General features: G+C 43.4%; 1 protein-coding gene across 3 annotated transcripts in view; it reads left to right on the forward strand.

The window, feature by feature from the left end:
- cux1b (cut-like homeobox 1b) overlaps positions 1-18243 on the forward strand; it is a 62284-nt gene that overhangs the window by 29142 nt on the left and 14899 nt on the right. The window contains exons 6-17 of one of the 3 annotated variants that reach the window (XM_040009261.1): positions 2215-2338; positions 4418-4494; positions 5419-5485; positions 9947-9995; positions 12257-12361; positions 13663-13851; positions 14073-14131; positions 14415-14457; positions 14628-14724; positions 16032-16847; positions 17538-17621; positions 18094-18195. In XM_040009261.1, coding sequence (XP_039865195.1) covers positions 2215-2338; positions 4418-4494; positions 5419-5485; positions 9947-9995; positions 12257-12361; positions 13663-13851; positions 14073-14131; positions 14415-14457; positions 14628-14724; positions 16032-16847; positions 17538-17621; positions 18094-18195 — 1812 coding nt within the window. The remainder of the gene's footprint in view (positions 1-2214; positions 2339-4417; positions 4495-5418; positions 5486-9946; positions 9996-12256; positions 12362-13662; positions 13852-14072; positions 14132-14414; positions 14458-14627; positions 14725-16031; positions 16848-17537; positions 17622-18093; positions 18196-18243) is intronic. The other 2 variants (XM_040009262.1, XM_040009263.1) reach the window with 2 other exon arrangements.

Below are 18243 nucleotides of genomic sequence, written 5' to 3' on the forward strand. Positions count from 1 at the left end.
TAAGTAGTTAATCACTTATCAAAATTTCACATTCCGGTGTTTTATGTTGACGCTCGTTTGTGAAAAAAACAGACACTAATGGCAGTGAGTCCTGATTATAAATCCAGCTGGTCCAGATCTTCACTCCATGTCATTTCCTTTTCCCTACACTTCTGGTCTCTTTACACTTGTGCTATCCATCCCCCTTCCCAGCAGCCTAAAAACAAACTTAAAAAAAATTAAATGAGAAGAGAACTTGTGTAACCTGGGTTTTAGTGAAAAGCTTTTGTAAAGCTTTTGTAAAGCTGTTGTAGAGCGATTCTTTTTTTTTTTTTTTTTTTTTTCTACCAAAAAAAGGATGTTAACTAAATTAAAAACAATATGCTCAGCTGGACCTACAGTGGACCAGTCATCCTGTCCTGGATTGCATCTAATTGCAGTAACAGGAGGGTCTGGTTGGAGCAGAATACGGACTGACTGAGTCACCTGCTGCAGATTTGCTGTGGTAGTTGAAGTCTAGGAGAGACTTGTTGGAGTAGCAGCTAAAGTGATATCCAGGAGGGCCACTACAGCAACCCTGTAGATAGGAAGTGTTGGAGTACAGTTGGTTAGCAGCAACTGAACATTGAAAATATAACTGAGGAGACTATCCACTGAGTTGTTTTCTTTCTCTAATGGATTAAAAAAGAAAACATTGCTAAATTGAATCGGCAGATACACTTTGGTGGCCTTGTTGTCAAGTCTGTGTGTGAAAAGTGTAGTGGAAAATTTTGTCCTGCTTGTGTATGAAAATGTAGTTTTAGTTCATTAAAAAAACGAGCAGTATGTGAAGCAAGATGAACACAACATTTTCAGTTTCTGGACATATTTTCGGTTTAGCTTATAGCTCTCTCGAAAGTGGAAATGTCTTAAAGTTCAGGGGACTAAAGGTGAGAAAGTCTCTACTCTTGCTTCAGAATTCTTTTCTGCGTGTGTGCGTGTGGACTGCCTTGTTTGTGCAGCTTTACTTGAAATCTGTCGTCATCATTGCGGGTTTATACCTCTTTAACATACATTGAGATATGTGGAAAAAAAATTCCTAAACACTAAAATGTCCACAGGTTTACATTTAAAAAGTTTCCCGTGAGGATGAAAAAGACGTGACAGAGTTGGAGGAATGTAAAAAAAAAAAAAAAAAATGCGATGATCTACATCCGCTTAAAGATGGAGAAACTGACAACAGCGGGGAGAGATGAGTGAGAAGCGGTAATAAAAAGTGGTGTAATTTCAGTCGAAAAGGAGGAGTGAGCGAGCGAACGGGGGAATGTTTTGGAATCCCCCTTTCCTCAGTGAGAGTTAATTGGAACAGCTCGATAGCGGCAGGGTTCCATTCTGCCATTGATTTTCCTGTTCCCTCATCCTTTATCCCTCCTTCCCGCCTCAATAGATGGGGGATATTTAAACCCCAAAACACACTGTGGAACTCCCACTCCTGTTAAACACACACGCGGATCCGCCCGCACACTCTCACTCACACACACACACACACACACCATACACACACACACACAGAGTGCAGGGGCCATTGATCCCCGCAACCTAAATGTTTAAAGTTCAGTTAAGCAGTTAAGGGGTAAGAGGGCTCTGAGGGGACTCTCCTCTATTGATTATGTGTCAGAGCAGTGAGACTGGAGTTTAAATCACACGCACACACACACAAAGTGCTAAGAGCCCTCAGTCAAAGGTAGCGAGCAGCAATGCGTTATATCATTGTCTCACTCACTTATATCTTTCTCTGAGAAACACACACACACACACACACACACACACACACACACACACATAGGGAGGACTATTTATTACTCCAGTTATGTGTTAGATTTATTTCAGGCTGCCCCATACAGCGCTCAGCCGGCAGCAGGTTATGGGGTTTCGCTACTAATGCAGTCCTAATGAATGCAGCATATCTGCTCTTAGTGATGGCTGAATATTCTACGGCAGCTGCGGATTCAAAGATTAGACCGGGGCCATGGGGCCAAGGTCTTCATCTGTGCTCACAGAGGAAGAATGCAGGATGTGAAATGCTGCTTCTTAGGCAAAGGTCAAACACCTCGCTAAAAACATCGTCACTGCTATTTTATATCAGATATATAGAAAAGCGCCATAGTTTGCTGTCTGTGTTTTCTATCTAGATCACTCACGTTTCTGACTTCTTTTCTCTCGGTGCTCGCCTCTTTGCTCTAATCTCTTCCACAGAGGTGACCATTAAGGCCTTGAAGGAGAAGATTCGCGAGTACGAGCAGTCTCTGAAGAATCAAGCCGAGAACCTGGCCCAAGAGAAGCAGCTCCAGCTACACAACGACTATGCAGAGAAGGAGAGGTAAAAGTTGCGCATGTTTATGTGCGTATGTGCGCTGCTGCAGCTGTGTTTAAAGTAATAACCTCTGCATTATTTTGCAGTTTGAATGCTTTGGGTCATTGTGCCCTCAGGCAGAACTGCTGATTCTTATCTTTGAATGATAGGTTTAAGATTTCAGACTTTATTTAGCAGGGCTCTCTGTTCACAACTTACTAATTCCTTCTTAAGCAAATCTCCAAGGGCTCTTTTCTTTTCTTTTTTTTTTTTCAGTAGTTATCAGTCTAATCGACAAATTGTTGCTTATTGCTTTCCTCCTGCGCACAAATGTAGGAATGGAGATAACTTGCATAAAAGACAATGCCAGCATTTTTGTCATGTGGGCGCTTGCCATTCTCGCTTTGATGGGAATCGACACCATCCACTCCCATTTTCTGTTTACCAAGATACTTTTCAGCCGTTATGTTGGATATTTTGCTGCCACGGGCCTCTGCTGTGCAAAAATATGCTTTGCTGATAAAGACTACTTTATTTCAATACAATGGGTTTTTTTTGTTAAAGTGTGGCATGTTAAAGTGTGTAATTTTCAGGTGTACAGGAAGACGGGGGCAGTAATAAGCTCAAAAAATGCTTCCGGATGCTTTAGGGACATTTAAAAAAAAACTGCTTAGTGAGGCTAAAATGCTTTAATACTGCCATTTTCCAGAAAAGGGCCAATTTGGCCTAAAGTATAATGGACTTGAGGCAGGAATATTGTTTCACGTAACAACTAACTCAGGCTCCTTTGCTTCTACGTTGGATCCCAAAAAACAGTAACTAGTTTAAGCTATCTTGTGATCCCATATTAACTTGGATAATGTGTGCTCTTATTTTGAAGTAATCAAATCAAATAAAAAAGAGATGTGCAGACATCTGAGTGATGAGGCTTCATGTGATTAGCCGCTGCAGCCTCGGGGCTTAAAGACGCAGCATATTTTCACTGAGGGAGAACAAGAGCTAAAAAAGCTCTGATGGATGCGTCAGACCTGAACGTTTTTATCAGCAATGAAATGAAAGTTTGAGACCGACAGAATTAACAGATTAAATTCAGCGTGTCACAAGTGCTCAGCTGCACAGTATGGAGTTCCTCTTCAAGCATGTTAATATGCAGTTTTACTACTAAATCGCACTCTCACCATGCAGATTTAGTAATGATATACTGACTCCAAACAGTCTCTGCTGTAATTCTAAGCGAATGAGACCCGATGCACTGAACGCTATGGATTTTCTCCAAGCTACAAGCTGCTTGCAGTCTTTAAAACACCATGCCTCTGATGAAAGTCCTCATTTCAAGTTGATGTATACAGTTTACTAATATGAAACTGACTTTACAAAGCACGTTTTCCTCCTGTCAGTCATCTCGTTTGTTTGACGAAGTTATATTAAAGCTCACTGTCCCTTTCAGACGTACAGTAGAAGATCAATTGTCCAACTGTATTTCCTGTACGTCAGTGTTTTATAGGCCCCTTCCTGTCTGCAGTGAGCTGACTTCCTGTGTCTGAGAGAGAAGGGGGGGGGGGTGGGAGTAAATGGATGGCACCTCCGATGCATTTCATCCTGCAAGGAATGAGCGAAGGGTAGAGAGAGTGAGGGAGATGAAAGGATGAAGTAGAGGGCAGAAAAATAGAGATGACAGGAGAGACAGATTGGCGGGGAAGGGGGGCATCAAAGAGTGCCATAAAGACCATCTTTGTGCTAGATTATTGATGTTTTTACACGCAGTGGCAATTTCTCAGCAGAGCCCAACTTTTTATATGCTAAGAATGAATCTATTTTATCCTTGTGGTTTCTGTCGCCCCCTCCCCCCTCTCCCTTAGTCAAGCCTCGCGCACTCTCTCTCTCTCTCCCCCCTGGGTGCAGTGTGCCCCAGTGGCCAGACATTCCTGCCTAATAGGGCTGCTTAATGAGGAGTGGGTTGTGTTGGGAGGATTTTAGGGTGGAAAACACTTCAGAAATGGTGGGAAAATAGAGAATAGTCGCAGTTGCCACAAAGTGTGAGCTCAGAATTTACTGACTCAGTATCTCTTGACTGACTGTGACTTTCTGCTACCTGGTCTCTTGTAGGAAACTCCAGGAGAGCCAGGACTCCATGTCCTCAAGGTTGGAGGAGGCCGAACAGAAAGCCCGGTCCCTACAGACAGGTACCAGCCTACGCAGCCTGTACACACCTGGGGATTGTTTACCCACCTTTAGATAAAGTGCTCTTATCACTGAAAGTGTAGTTGGGCTGGCTATTAAGCCTTTGAAAACTTCTTAAAGGGGACTTATTATATTAATCTCCAGTTCCATATTTTTATCCCTGTACTTTTGTAGAGTAGCTTTGTATGATTTAAAAGTTCAGCGTCATCTTTGTTTACTTTAAACCCGTGAAGCCCTGTATTCTGCTGTCCTGAAACAAGCTGTTTTAGCTCCCTTCCACCTCCCTTTAATCCAGCTTTCTTCAGACTGACAAATAGAAGGGTTGAAACATCAGGTGGGTGGAGCGTCTGTGCTCCCAGGCAAAGCTGCGTTCCCGAGATGACCATATAAGGATATCCCCTCTCAGTGATATCATGCAGATCCTAAAGTAGAAAAAAAGAATATATTTAACCGGAGCTTTGGGCTCATAGGGGTTACGTCCACATACGCCGACCATCTTACTTAAAACTTGTCATTTGTAACGTGATCATCCACCTTTGTGTGACAGAAAAAAGGAAATAATAATGGATTCCCTCTATTCCTCTCTATTTCTCAATAAATGTTCACCCATTGTGAAAATGAGTTAAAAAAAAAAAAAAAAAAACAGCTGCTGGTGATTATTATGTTTAACACTCATAGTTAATCTGACACATCTGGACTAGGTGTCTGCGAGGGCTGGAGATCTAAGAAAATCTCAGCTGTCATCACTGAGAAACAGAAATGCCAAAGTTTCTCGTGTGAAATAAGACTTTAGTAGTAAGAAGCTGTCAAAGATAATGTTTACACCTTTAATGCTCTTTTAAAAAGTATCGCTCATGTCTGGATCTGCTTCTTCAGCTCACTTTGCACCAGGAAAACCCTTAACTGTCTCTCACCGTCTTTTGCAGCACTTGAAACAACTCAGGCCGAGCTCTTTGATTTGAAGACAAAGTATGACGAGGAATCCACAGCAAAGTACGTGCCTCACTGATCTATGTGTGTTTGCGGGTGACTTCTCCCCTCTGGCTCCTCCATACTCTCCTCCTGACATAATCATCCTGTTTAGTGAATCTCCTTGCATGGAAACTCCCCCTTCTCTCCCTAACAGCTGGATTTTCTCCCACAACAGCCAGCAGCCTCCAAATCCCGGCATTACCCATGCACTGTAAATACTGAAAGGGATTGTAATGTATTCTGCAGCCAAACTAAAACATCAAAATAGAGTTTGTTTTGTGCGCGCGGATGTGTGTGTGGTTTTCTTTAATCCATTAAGACCTGATATGTACGTCTTATATAGGCGCCTGATGTCTTAATGGGGTAAAGAGCTTTCAGATTTCATCAGAGACTTGATAGAGAGGTGCCAGATTGAAAGCTACATATGTTTTCTAATAGGACCTGTAAGATGAGATGGCTTCAGTCGAGCTTTGGGCATCTATCATTATTGATCTTATAGTAGTGTTGAGGATGAGAACAGAAGCTTTTCCATGTCAGCACTCCGCACTGTGAAGTGGCACTTTATGACATTCACACTCCTCGTTCCCTCTGGGTTAGCAGCAGGACCCAGAACCTCGTGAGCACCAGAATCGCATACGCAAAGCTGAAAAATTACATTTCCGGGGGAGGGGGGGATCACCCTACCTTGGCTGAAATATGAGCTCTTTTGGCTAAATCCAGGGACTGATAATAAAATGGTCAAGGGCATCCTGTGTTCATACACAAAGTACGGGAGAGTATCAACTTGGCTTTTAAGGCCACCCCACCACCATCGCCACCCCGTCCCATTTACCTTGCCCCAAACTCACTGTGCCTCTCCATTAACAGAGTTGTTAAATTGATTGGCTGTTAAAAACAAATCGATCCCTCTTCTGTCTTCCTCACAATTTTTTTTTTTTTCTCCCTGTTTTTTTTTTTTTCCTTTTTTCCCTCTTACCTCTCTCACTCGCACACTTTGTCGTTTGTCTCCTGCATTAGGTGTTTGTTTTTTTTAGTGTGAGAGGAAAGACCACAGGACGATATTGCACACGGTGTAATAGCACTAATCAATATGTTTCATAGTCTATCAGAAGGCCCTCCCTCCCCCCGTCCCCTTTCCTGCACTTCTTTTTTTTTTTTTTTTTTTTTTCCTTCCTACATTTCTTTACGCTTTCTTTTGGCGTCCTTGTCTCTTCGTTTTATGTCAGAAGAAAACACTTTTTGAAAAGACACTTATAGTAGGTCCCATTTGCTTACAGAAGCTAATAAACACATGCCCACCCACATATATACACACACACACACACACGTACAAGTATACACTCACTCATTCGCTCACTCACTCGTGAGCCCGAGGCAGTCAGGGTCCTTGACTATGTGGCGTGCTGTGATCTGAAATTTTAATGCAATGCTTTAAAGCACACACAAACCCTCTCTAACCCTGCACCCTCCCAGTCCTTGGAGTCCTTCCCCCGTTTACTGCTTGGCTGAGCAAATCGCCAGTGTTTGGCTGAACACAACTTTTAACCCTTTAACTGCATACATTTTGGCACTGCGAAACACAAACGCATACATACATATCATGCGCTTCTCTCCTCACAAGCGCACAGACACGTGCGGGTACACACACACAAACGCGCACACACGCACACACTAGCTCTGAACTTTTCACTAAGGAGGACATTGCGTGACAAATCCCCCCCATCCTCTCGCTGCATTTGGGTAATCTGCCTTTTAAAATAAGCACTAACACACTCTCACAAACACCCGTGGACGTACACAAACACACTCCCTGAGAATTTGGTCGATGTTTGCAGCGCCCGGAGAGTCTCAGCTTCAGCGGGAGGCGGGCCTGCAGATGTAGCGTAGCCCCCCCCCCCCTTCTCTGTGTCGACGCTGTGAGGGTCTGACTTGGCCGCATTTTACCCGTTTAGTCCCTGTTAAAGATTAATGATATATTGATCTCCAGCCCCACAGGATGCTTTGTGTGTGTGTGTGTGTGTGTGTGTGTGTGTGTGTGTGTGTGAGCTGAGTGTGTGGAGACTCCTCTGTATGTTTGCGCATAGCTTTATCTGCATGTAGGAGGCTTTGATAACATTTTGGTTAAAATCCGTTTAATTGCCGATAATTAGGCACCGGTCAATAGGGCTTTCTTTCCGGTGTCCAGCCCAAGCACACAACAACACAAAATGGCGCACAACATACACACAGACACGGTCTCACAGCTAGCTTCTTTTTAAGCCTCCTTGAAATCCCCAAGGTAACACGCTGTGAAAACGCAATGTGGAGAAAGCCAAGGAAAGAAAAGGAATGGAGTGATGAAAGCTGGAGGGCAAAAAGCGAGCCAGGGGCCGGAGGCTTCAGCGAGGAAGAGGGGATAAGAGTGCGATAGAGGAGGGAAATGAAAATCTAAATCAGGGGAATATCCTGCTGGCACCGAGGACAGAGGCCGAGGAAGAGAGGGCGAAAGATGAGAGAGGGGAGGTGGAAGGAAGAAAAAGATGAAAGGAGGGGGTGAAAAAAGTGGAGGGCGATGGGAAGGCAACGGTTGAGGGGGAAAGGATGGAGGCAGGCAAAGGGTGGAAAAGAAAAGGAGCGCTTGAGTGAGGAGCAAGAGAGTAGATGATAGGAGATGAAAAGGCCCGTCTGAGATGGAGGAAGTACAGTAGGGCCTCAGAGGCTCTGGGCTTGTTTCAGAAGTCCTATAGTACTCACTGATGTCACTGGGTGCACCCATTGGCTTTCATGGTACAAAAGAGTGTGTGCAAGTGTGTTTGAATGTGCGCTGATTGTGTGCGTTTTCCATTTTGGCTGTGTATCTACTCTATAGCTCCTCCCTGTGGCTGCTGTATGGTGTTTTATAGATAAGTTTGGGTGCTATAAAATCAGACTTTATCATCACGAAGGACCCACCCCCCCTTTTACTCTCCAGTGTTTGATGAAGTCATTCCAGCGGGTGCATTGGCGGGCCACGGACAGTTCCTGCCCTGCCCAGCGACTGACTGACTGACTGTATCAGGATATGCAGAAAATCCCTTCCCTGTGATCTGCTTTGGCCCTCAGCCTCTAGCTTTGCCTTTATAATTCCCAAATACAGCCAAATCCAAAGGTTATTTAAGAAGACTTTGTGCATCTGTACTTTGATTAAATGATCACATTTGGAGCAGGAGCGGTGGTGTATTTGGGTTGCATTACTACCCATAAACGCTCTCCATTACAAGCTTTTCTAGCTTGTTGGCTCTCTGACCTTAACATTTGTGTGCGCGGGTGCGCGATTTGAGTGCGCTTGCGGGTCCTGCACACTATAGCTTAAGACGGGATAAAAGCTGTTGAGGTAGTGTACTATTATGTTGCTTAAATACATACTAGATCCTTTTAACTGTTAGGGAAAGAATAAAAGCGGAGAGTGAAAAGCTCTCCCACCCACATCTGATTCTTTTTGCTGCATTGCCTGTGGCACAATGTTGACCTAATATCAACTGTGTCTGTTTTGTTAAACACATTCAAATCAGTAGTACTCAAGCCTATGGGACATAACACTGTTTCTCATACTGTGACACACAAATACAAAAGCTGCGTGGGCTACTGGGTTCACTATCAAAAGATTGCAATAAAATCAAAAGGTCTTAATGGACGCGCAGTGCACATATGCGCCTCACGCCTTTCCACTCAGTGCCACTCGCGTATTCTTATCAGCGAGGAATGTTTTAAATAAACACGCATGCATTTATGCCGTGTCGTTGCATTGCGTTATAGACCATCGGTGAGGTCAGTATTTCCAAAGCCTCCTCGTGCTGGGAAACATATTCACGCATGCTGAAAACTCAAAAACAGAAAGGCAATTGTAGTTTAACTCAAAGTTAAAGCCTTCATTACGAAATATTAAAATTCGTTGCGCTTCTGTATTCTTCAGTTCCCGCTCATTGTTCACAGAAAAGTGCCAGGTATCCACTTCTCTCACGATGGAGGGATTATTTAAAATATTTTTCCCAACGTCCAATGAGAGGTGGTATTACGGGGATGTATTCTTGCTGTTTGACCTCTAGCAAGTGAGAGGTGAACCATGGCCTCCATCCAGACCATTAGTCAGACACAATCACACAGCTTCATAGCAGATTAGTCTGCTGTATTAGGACTTAGAGCTCTATTAATGTAATCCCTCTGTTTTAGTGTGGCCTGGGTTTAGGGGCTTACATGTGCACACCCACACTCATAGACACACACACATTTAAATACATGTATGCACGCACATATACAAGCTGTTTGGGTTATGGAGTTCACAATCAATGGATTAAGGTGAAATTTAGACAGTAGCTTAATGGACACCGTACTGGGATGCTCTAAATGTGTGCACCTCTCTTTCTGGGAGTCGTCATCATTCATTTATCCATATTTGTTTTTGTTTTTTTATGTATCCTCTGTGCATTTACCTGAAGTAACAACACATGTTTTTCTGTCTCTTAGGGCTGATGAGATTGAGATCTTGATGACAGACCTGGAAAGAGCCAATCAGGTAGCCCGCTCGGTTTATTACTGAATAGTATTTTTTTTGTTTTGTTTAAGTGCAACACTGTCCAAGTTGTCTTCACGAGTTTCATTGTTAAATTGTAGACAAAACAAATGCTGGCTGAAATTGTTGTGGAGGCAAACATGAGGTAAACCGATTTAAAACAATTTATTTTAGTGATATTTTATATTTTAGCTTCCTCTAAACAAATGTGACATGACCAAACCACCAACAAGATTTTTATTGTGCTAACACACATCCACTATGTGTCATTTATTTTATTGTGGACCCTGTTTTTTAAAAAAAAAAAAACTTTGTCAACAGAAAAAAAGTTGATAGGGACTTTGTCCTTGAATTGTTTATCTCTTACTTTGGTTTAGTATCAATGGCAATGGGGGACGTAAAAGCTTTAAAACCGATGAAAATACAGTTAAAAGTTCAAGTGGGTCAGATTGGAGTCTTTGCCGGGCTGATTGTGGCACCCGAGCCTTGTGTTTGACACCCCTCCATGTTAATTGCAGTGAGGTTTAGCGTTCATGTTAATTGAATTCAATGAATCGCATACAAAGTCCTGCATGGCCAGGCTCCTGCTTTTTATTTTGAGTGTTTTGTGACGACAGTTGATCTCTGATTAACCGTTTACTTTAAATTGAGTCTTTAAGGTTTTGGCAGCTGAACTTTGGATTCCTTATTGTCTCCGAAATCCTTCAGAAATCTGTGGTTTGTTTTAAATGTCTGCTAAATGGGTTAACTTTTTCTTAAATACTTGCGCTTTATTTTTACAATATTGGTCACACAAATGTTTTTATTGTTGGTGTGTTTAAGACCATATGCTTGAAAGTGTGTAAGTCGGGGGCATAGAAACATATTTAATGTGTGGTTTTATCCAATATGTGAAGCACTTTGCTGTATAAATATTATTTCTAATAAGCTATTATAATAAGTACACTTGCACAGTGTGCTTTGGTTTGATTAACGATTAACGTTTTTTTTTTTTCTTTTTTCTTTTTTTTCTTTTTTTTTTTTTTTATTGTGGGTTTGTTGACATGAAAAATAGACCTTTTAAAAATACCGAAATATTCCTGTCTATTGAGAATCCATGAGATGTGGCTTGCTTATCACTGCAAGGGTTGCTGTTTCTTTTGCTTGTTTATTACACACCTACTAAACCCATCCAGCTGAAATAAGCCCCCCGGTCTGCCCTCTGCCCTCGTGTTGCAAATATTCCTGTGGTATCTGTTAATGTCATTGTTGTTAACTTTCATTATTAGCCCAAGAGTATGATTTGTGGTTAAAGGGGTAGCATAGGCATGTAATGTTAATATTAGCCTAAAGGTTAACGCTCCGACTATAATGCCGCACACACAAACACACACTCTATTCACACTTCTGATTTGAGGTTTACAGAGGATGACAGCATGGCCTCCAGCTCAGTCACAGACTTTTTATATGCTTTTATAAGAAGAAAATGGAAAACAGGATTTTCTTTTGCAACTAGCAGTCCAACTCCCACCCAGTCAATAACAGCTCTCAATATGGTTGCAATTAGGAACACTGTGGAATCGGCTCCCTGTAACTCCTAATGATGGCAAGTTGGCCGGCGTGGTAGATGATTCCCTACTGGAGCACGGCACTTTAGCAGTAAACACCAGGCAGCGGGTGTCATCTCAATGCTCAGGAATAACTTGAGATTTTTAATTAAGGAAGTGTTCGCTCTTGGTTGTCATTCTAAATTTGTACATCGCATTTCCAGCCACCCTCCACTCTGAAGTATATCATTGTTTACGCTGAAAGGGGCTGACTCGCTTTCCAAATAAAAAGTGCAGTTGACTGATAGAAGATTGTGTACTGAAAAACTTGTTCAGTTTGATTGCTAGTGTTGTGCATTCAGCATTGTACTCCTCTCCTTCACAGATGTCTTTGCTGTCAATGAGCAGCGGTCACCGATTTGACAGATTTTAAACAGAGTAAAAGGGGAGGGGTTTTGCATATGAACAAAAACTTTTATTCCTGCTTTCTTGGGCTCACTATTCCCATTTTGTCTGTCTCGAAGGATGTGTTAAATAGCTCTTTAATTTTTTCTCCAGGGCTAGTGGAAAAAATGAGACGGGTTGAGTAGGGAAAACGGGAAAACGTGTACATTAAAATTAACACTGAACTCACACAGAAGTGATCTGCGTTAAACTTTAGATTAATAGTGTTTTAACTGTAGGAACCTGCGACACAGGATTTTCCCTGAACGTTTCTCCTTTTCTTTTTCTTTCCAGCGAGCAGAAGCAGCTCAGAGAGAGGCAGAGTCAGTCAGAGAGCAGCTGTCCTTGAGCAACCAATCCCAGCAGCTCAGCAGCCCGGCCAAGGCTGACCCAAACACGGTAACACGTTTCACTCATTCACTGGATTGATAGGCTAAAGATCAGCCTGGCCTTTTTATGCTACACTGACAGACTGATTAATGGCTCAGTCACACTAGAGTAAAAACAGGGTGGCAACCTCTTTGCCACTAGGAAAAATAGGCGGTTGCTCAGTGATTTCAATAAATCTTTTGCAAGTCGTTGCTGGAACAAACTGATCATCCAAAGGCTGAGCATGCAACACCATCGACCTTTAGCAGACCACTTTTGATCGCAAGGCGACTGCACAGATCCCCTTGTGGGAGGCAGCCTGTCTCCAAACACACACAGTCCAGCTCGGACCGACTGCCATCACTCTGACAGATTGGTGAAGGTTTGCAAATAATTGCCATTTAATTTTTAAACACAGACAGATTGATTGCAATGTGTTGGCAGTCTGAGCGAGCATGTGCCGATAAACGCAACTCAGCTGCCCGTCTCTGCAGTTGGGAGCTTGGCTCAAGTGGTTGCCTGCTTCTGGTTATATTTCTGTATATATGTTAGGTTGTGCACATCATCATTTTTAAATCACTGTCCTGCAGCAACTATATCATTATTTGTGGAGGAATATTTTCATTTCTGTTACAAATCCATGAGGTTCTGACTGAATTCTGATTAGGAGTAGATAATTTGAGTTTCGTTGTATGTAGATGCCAATAGATTTGCCACAGTTATCGCAAACAGATTTTATGTAATTGCCAAATCAACCCATTCAGTTACACACTGATCACAGCAAGAGTCTTTTTGCCTTTTTATTACCATCTTAATGCAAGTTGCTTTAAAGATGGCAACTGACTGCGAGTGGTGGCAGACCAGATTGCTGGTTCACTGCATTTGGTCACAGTAATTATTGCCGTGCCCTGGTCTCCCTAGTGACTGTAGCTTTAAGCCTCACTTTATGGATAGACTTTAGTCACTGGTATTAAAGGTCAGATGCTGGAGTAACCAGTTAAGCTTCCTTAAGAAGTAAGATGTGATTGGTATATGGATTAACTGATTTATTGGATTTAACCAATAGCTTGCAGACATGGGACTTGGTTAGTGTACAACTACTACTGTTCCGCCAAAGTTATCTACTTTCCTTTGGTATGAAGTGATTGTGATTGATTGCATCATCTGTGACTATGAATCTGAAGAAGTAAGCCTTTTGACAAGATAATCAATATTGATCAGCTTTGTTTGACACAAAACATCCACTGATGAAATTATTAATTTGATAGAACTTGAGACTATATGTGGCTGGAGACTTACTCAATTAAACTGCCTAACTTTTTGGACTTTAGGAACAGTCGGAAGAGGTGGCGTCCCATTCAAATCTGGAGGCGGAGCTCAGGGCCAAAGAAAGAGAGACTGCCCAGCTGGTGGAAGATGTGCAGAGACTGCAGGCCAGCCTGACCAAACTCCGAGAGACCACCAGCTCCCAGATCTCACAGCTGGAACAGCAGCTTAGCAGCAAATCCGAAGTTCTGAAGGTACCAACACAACAAACATCTGATTTTGGTTGGAAGCCACTTTAACTTTTCATTTATAATAGTAAAACTTACGTAGCTTGTCTTTTTCCCGTTTGCTTAACCCTATTCACCAGTTTACACCCTTCGTTGTGTAAATAATAGAAACGCAGGATCTACTGAGATCCAAGGGTTGATTTGTATTATTGTTTTAATTGTCTCTGTTGCATCTTTGCAATGTGTAGGAGCTGGAGGAGAAGCTGCAGAAGCAAGCTGACTATGAGGAGGTGAAGAAGGAGTTGAGGTGAGGAGTGAACACAGGCATTTGTGTGTCCTGTACAGATCTGTTTACTGCACGAGTCTGATGTCTTTAGACACGTGCAGTAAACAGAAGATGTGTCTCTTCATTTAATGTGGGTAACTCAATTGGGTGCCCTTACGTAGGCGAAGCCTTTGTGTTTGTAGTTTTGTATCGTCAGTCTCGCTCTTTGTCATTAAAAAGAAAGACATAGAAAAGTTAGCATGCTGTGTTTGTGTATATTTGGCGGTTTTCTCATGCTTGCTTTTTTTCCTCCCTCCTTTCTCAGTATCCTCAAGGCTATGGAGTTTGGAGCATCCGACTCTGTGCAGGTAAGACTAAGCAACAGACTGTAGACTTGAGGTTGCAGCCACTAAGTTATTGACAAAGCAAAAATTGCACAACTAGATCAGTAAACATGACCATCTGAGAGGAGAGGCTGGAGAAAAGCTGTGTCAAAAGCTTTAATTTCCCCCTCTGTTCCTGATCTCCTTTCTGCCAGGACTCATCCAAACCCCTGGAGGTTCTGTTACTGGAGAGGAACCGAAGTCTTCAATCGGAGAGCGCCGCTTTGCGCATCGCCAACACCGAGCTGAGCGGTAAGTCTTATGTTGCTGTAAGGACCGGGTTCATCGACACCGGACAAACTGCTTTCACAAAACAAAAAAAAAAGAGAGAAGGTTAAGGGAGATTATGAGGCTTTAGCTGCAGTTCAAGTCATCAGGGAAATGCATACAATCTTGTGTGCATATAGATGGTCTTTCTCTGAGAATACTTAACTCGTAATGTTTGCGGAATTATTTGCACCACAGCAGCCCACATGTACAGGTTCATTGGTCGAAAAAAAAAATAATGCAAAAGTCATGCAAAACTTTCTCATGGTTTGGAAATGTTGCTGGTGTAGTCCCGCTCTTCATGGAAGGGAGGAAAAGGCATCTTTGGTGTTTTGTAAATACCCCAGCAGGAGGTCAACCTGAACGGTAACGGAGCCGCATTACACAAGAACGAGGACAACGTGCAATGCCCCCGACATTAGGACTCTTGCCCTCTGCAACAGTGTTTATGGGTTTGAAATGTCATGGCTTTAGGCATGAATAGCTGAATAGCTTTGAATTGATTAACATTCACAGTGAGAGGAGCTTACTGTCTTACTCAATCATGTTAAGTCTCAATGGTTATGCATTAGAATAATATTTCTCCCAGCGATTATTATCAAGATGGGTTCTAGTAGTTACAAGACTTAGAAAATATATTTTTTGTCTGTATTTGTTCTGGTGAATAGAAAAATGTATTCAGTAGAACTTCAGACAAGCAGCCGAGGGCCTTTGTTTTGAGTCAGCAGAGCTGTGCAGTCTGTCTTTTGGTGACATGCGTCTTTTTTCTGTTAAGCCAAACTAATTTCAGAAGTTTTTTTTTTATTTATTTATGTTTTTTCACCTGGATGTATTTTTCTGGACTAAAAACTATGTTACTACACCTACAATGGAATAAATCGGTGTGTAAGGACACACTGCAGCAGCATGGAAGAGGACTTGGTGTATTGGCTATCTAAGGACATCATCTTGCTCTGTCCAGTTACTTCTGCTTTGCCTGCAGCAGAGAGAGAGGGAAAAAGAGACTGAGCCCTGGGCCAAGCTAATCTGCCTAAGTGGCACAGTGTCAATTGTTTTGTTTGTCCTTTTTTTTTTCCCTCCAGGCTGTGGCTTACAAGAAAGGTTGAAATCACAAATGCATGGGCACTTGCCGGGGGGGGTTGGCAAAAAAGGAAAACAGAGTTCACTAATTTGAAAAAGACTTGATTAAGACAACTTTCAACGTTTGTTATTTTATTTTTTCTCTCTCGTTTTGGAACCCCTTTTTTGTTGACTCCCCCCATAATGCATGGTGTGTCTGACCTTTCTTGTAGGGTCAGCCGGGCGAAAAGGGACAGAAGAGTCCACAACGAAGGAGGAGACCGCGCCAAGCGACCCCTCTTCCTCACCCCCTCCTCCCCCTCCCTCTCTTCCGTCCTCCTCACAGCGCCCCCTGTCTCGCACTCACACGGACCCTCTCAACACTGCCACCACCACCACCAGCAGCAGCAGCAACAGCAGTGAAACGCTCCCTTTCGCTCCTACGGGCATTGGACAGGACTTCTACTCCCCCGTCTTCCCTCTGGTGGGTGGTAAGATGGCTTTGAACTCCTTGATTCAGCGGCAGCTGCTCCAGACCTTCTACTCAAAAGCCTTGCAGGAGTCCTCTGGAATCCCCAGTGGGGCTCTACTGTTCACCCCCTTCACGCCAACCCTCAGCTCCATCCCTACCTCCACCCCTGGCTCAGGGTCTGCTGCCATCCCTCTGGCAGCCAGCAGCCCCCAGCCACCTCCAGCCAGCCCTGACATGGCTCCTGTTAACGGGAGCAGTACAGCTGGCAGCGCCCCCTCCCCATCACCAAGCCACTCTGATGCTAATACAGGAAGTGTTTTGGACGGGGAGGACATGGACACAGCGGAGATTGCTCGGCAAGTGAAAGAGCAGCTGATCAAGCACAACATTGGTCAGCGTGTGTTTGGTCATTATGTGCTGGGACTGTCCCAGGGATCAGTCAGCGAGATCTTGGCCAGACCAAAGCCGTGGAACAAGCTAACCATCAGGGGGAAGGAGCCGTTCCACAAGATGAGGCAGTTCCTCGCCGATGAGCAGAACATCCTCGCTCTGCGCAGCATCCAGGGACGGCAGAGAGGTGAGTCTGCGTTCCTGTATTGTTGTCTGTGCGTGGGGGAGTGTGTGTGTCTTGCATGTTGTGTGTATGTGTGTAAAGCCCTGCACAGAGCAACTGATTAGCTTGTCAATATGGACTAGCTTTTTTATTTTTCTTTCTCTTTCCTAACTCCCATTCTGTGCCACACCTGTGTTTTTTGAATGAGCTCCTAGTCACGCACTGATCCCAAGAGCCTCTCCTAGCTATCGTGGTCAATACAGAAACCTTTCACACATCAATAGTATTGATCGGTGGGAACTAGGAGAAAGGCAGGGGTACTGTTAACTACGGGTAGATTCGATTAGCCTGGGCTTGCCTTTCTTAACGCATCAAGACATTGCTGATTGAAGTTGGTCTCAGAGGTACATAAAAAATATAACACAATTTGCCAGCGAGTCATAGATGGTCCATGTTGGTATTCCCATGTTTGATAGCTGCCACTAGGCCGTCTCTGTGGTGGCTTTATTATTACTGTTGGAGGTAGAAGTTGGAATCCTACTTGGGCCACAGATGGTTAAGATCAATGCATTTATGGTACTATATAATGTGCATTGGAAGGAACAGACACTTATTATGTTTGCAGAGCATTGTAAGGCACCATTTAGTCTAGCTGTAAAAGGAAAAAAACACACAAGTGCTGTAACATAGTGTGTGGTATATTGTTTTTAACAGAGGGCTCAGGCCAGCCCCAGCTTAGCCGAGTGTTTCAGGACGCTCCGAAGCGGAGAACCCTCTCCGATACAGCTTCACACACAGGTCTGTCCCCTTCACACACGGAGATTCTAGCACGTTCTGTCTGTGTGGCATGTTTGTGTTGGGATGTTTCTGTGTTGTGTGTGCCTATGTCGCCATATATTAATTGCGGGCAGGCATACAGATATAAATGTGCCTTGAAGGTAACCGCACAGTTTCAGTGACTTGCGTCAAAGGAAAAGCCAGCATGTGTATTTAGGGATTTTATTGGTAGTTGTTATTCTGCGGGGAGTATTTACTATACGAACCCTGCAGCACGTGTGCATGTGCAAGCTCTAAAGGGACCTGAGAAATTATGACAATCCCTCCAGTGTAGTTGCCTTGAAGCTCAGTGGTGGGAATGTTGTTCTTTGTGCTGTGCTATGGTGTAATTCTTCCATCAGCGTCTCCTCTTTATCTGTTCTGTTAGTATTCCCAGCGTTTTAATCTGACGAGGTATTCCGTCTCCTCCCATTCCCTCATCCTCTCTTTCCAGGTAACATCACCGCTCGTGTGCGCACCCCAGAGGCAGGTTCTGATGAAGCTATCAAGTCCATACTGGAGCAGGCCAAAAGAGAGCTGCAGGTGCAGAAAGCTGGTAAGTTGGAGTTATTTATTTAATTTTTTCCCCCCGTCTTCTCCGGGG

The sequence above is a fragment of the Simochromis diagramma genome, unplaced genomic scaffold, assembly GCF_900408965.1.
Source record: "Simochromis diagramma unplaced genomic scaffold, fSimDia1.1 OVJJ01000344.1, whole genome shotgun sequence".
Classification (NCBI taxonomy): domain Eukaryota; kingdom Metazoa; phylum Chordata; class Actinopteri; order Cichliformes; family Cichlidae; genus Simochromis; species Simochromis diagramma.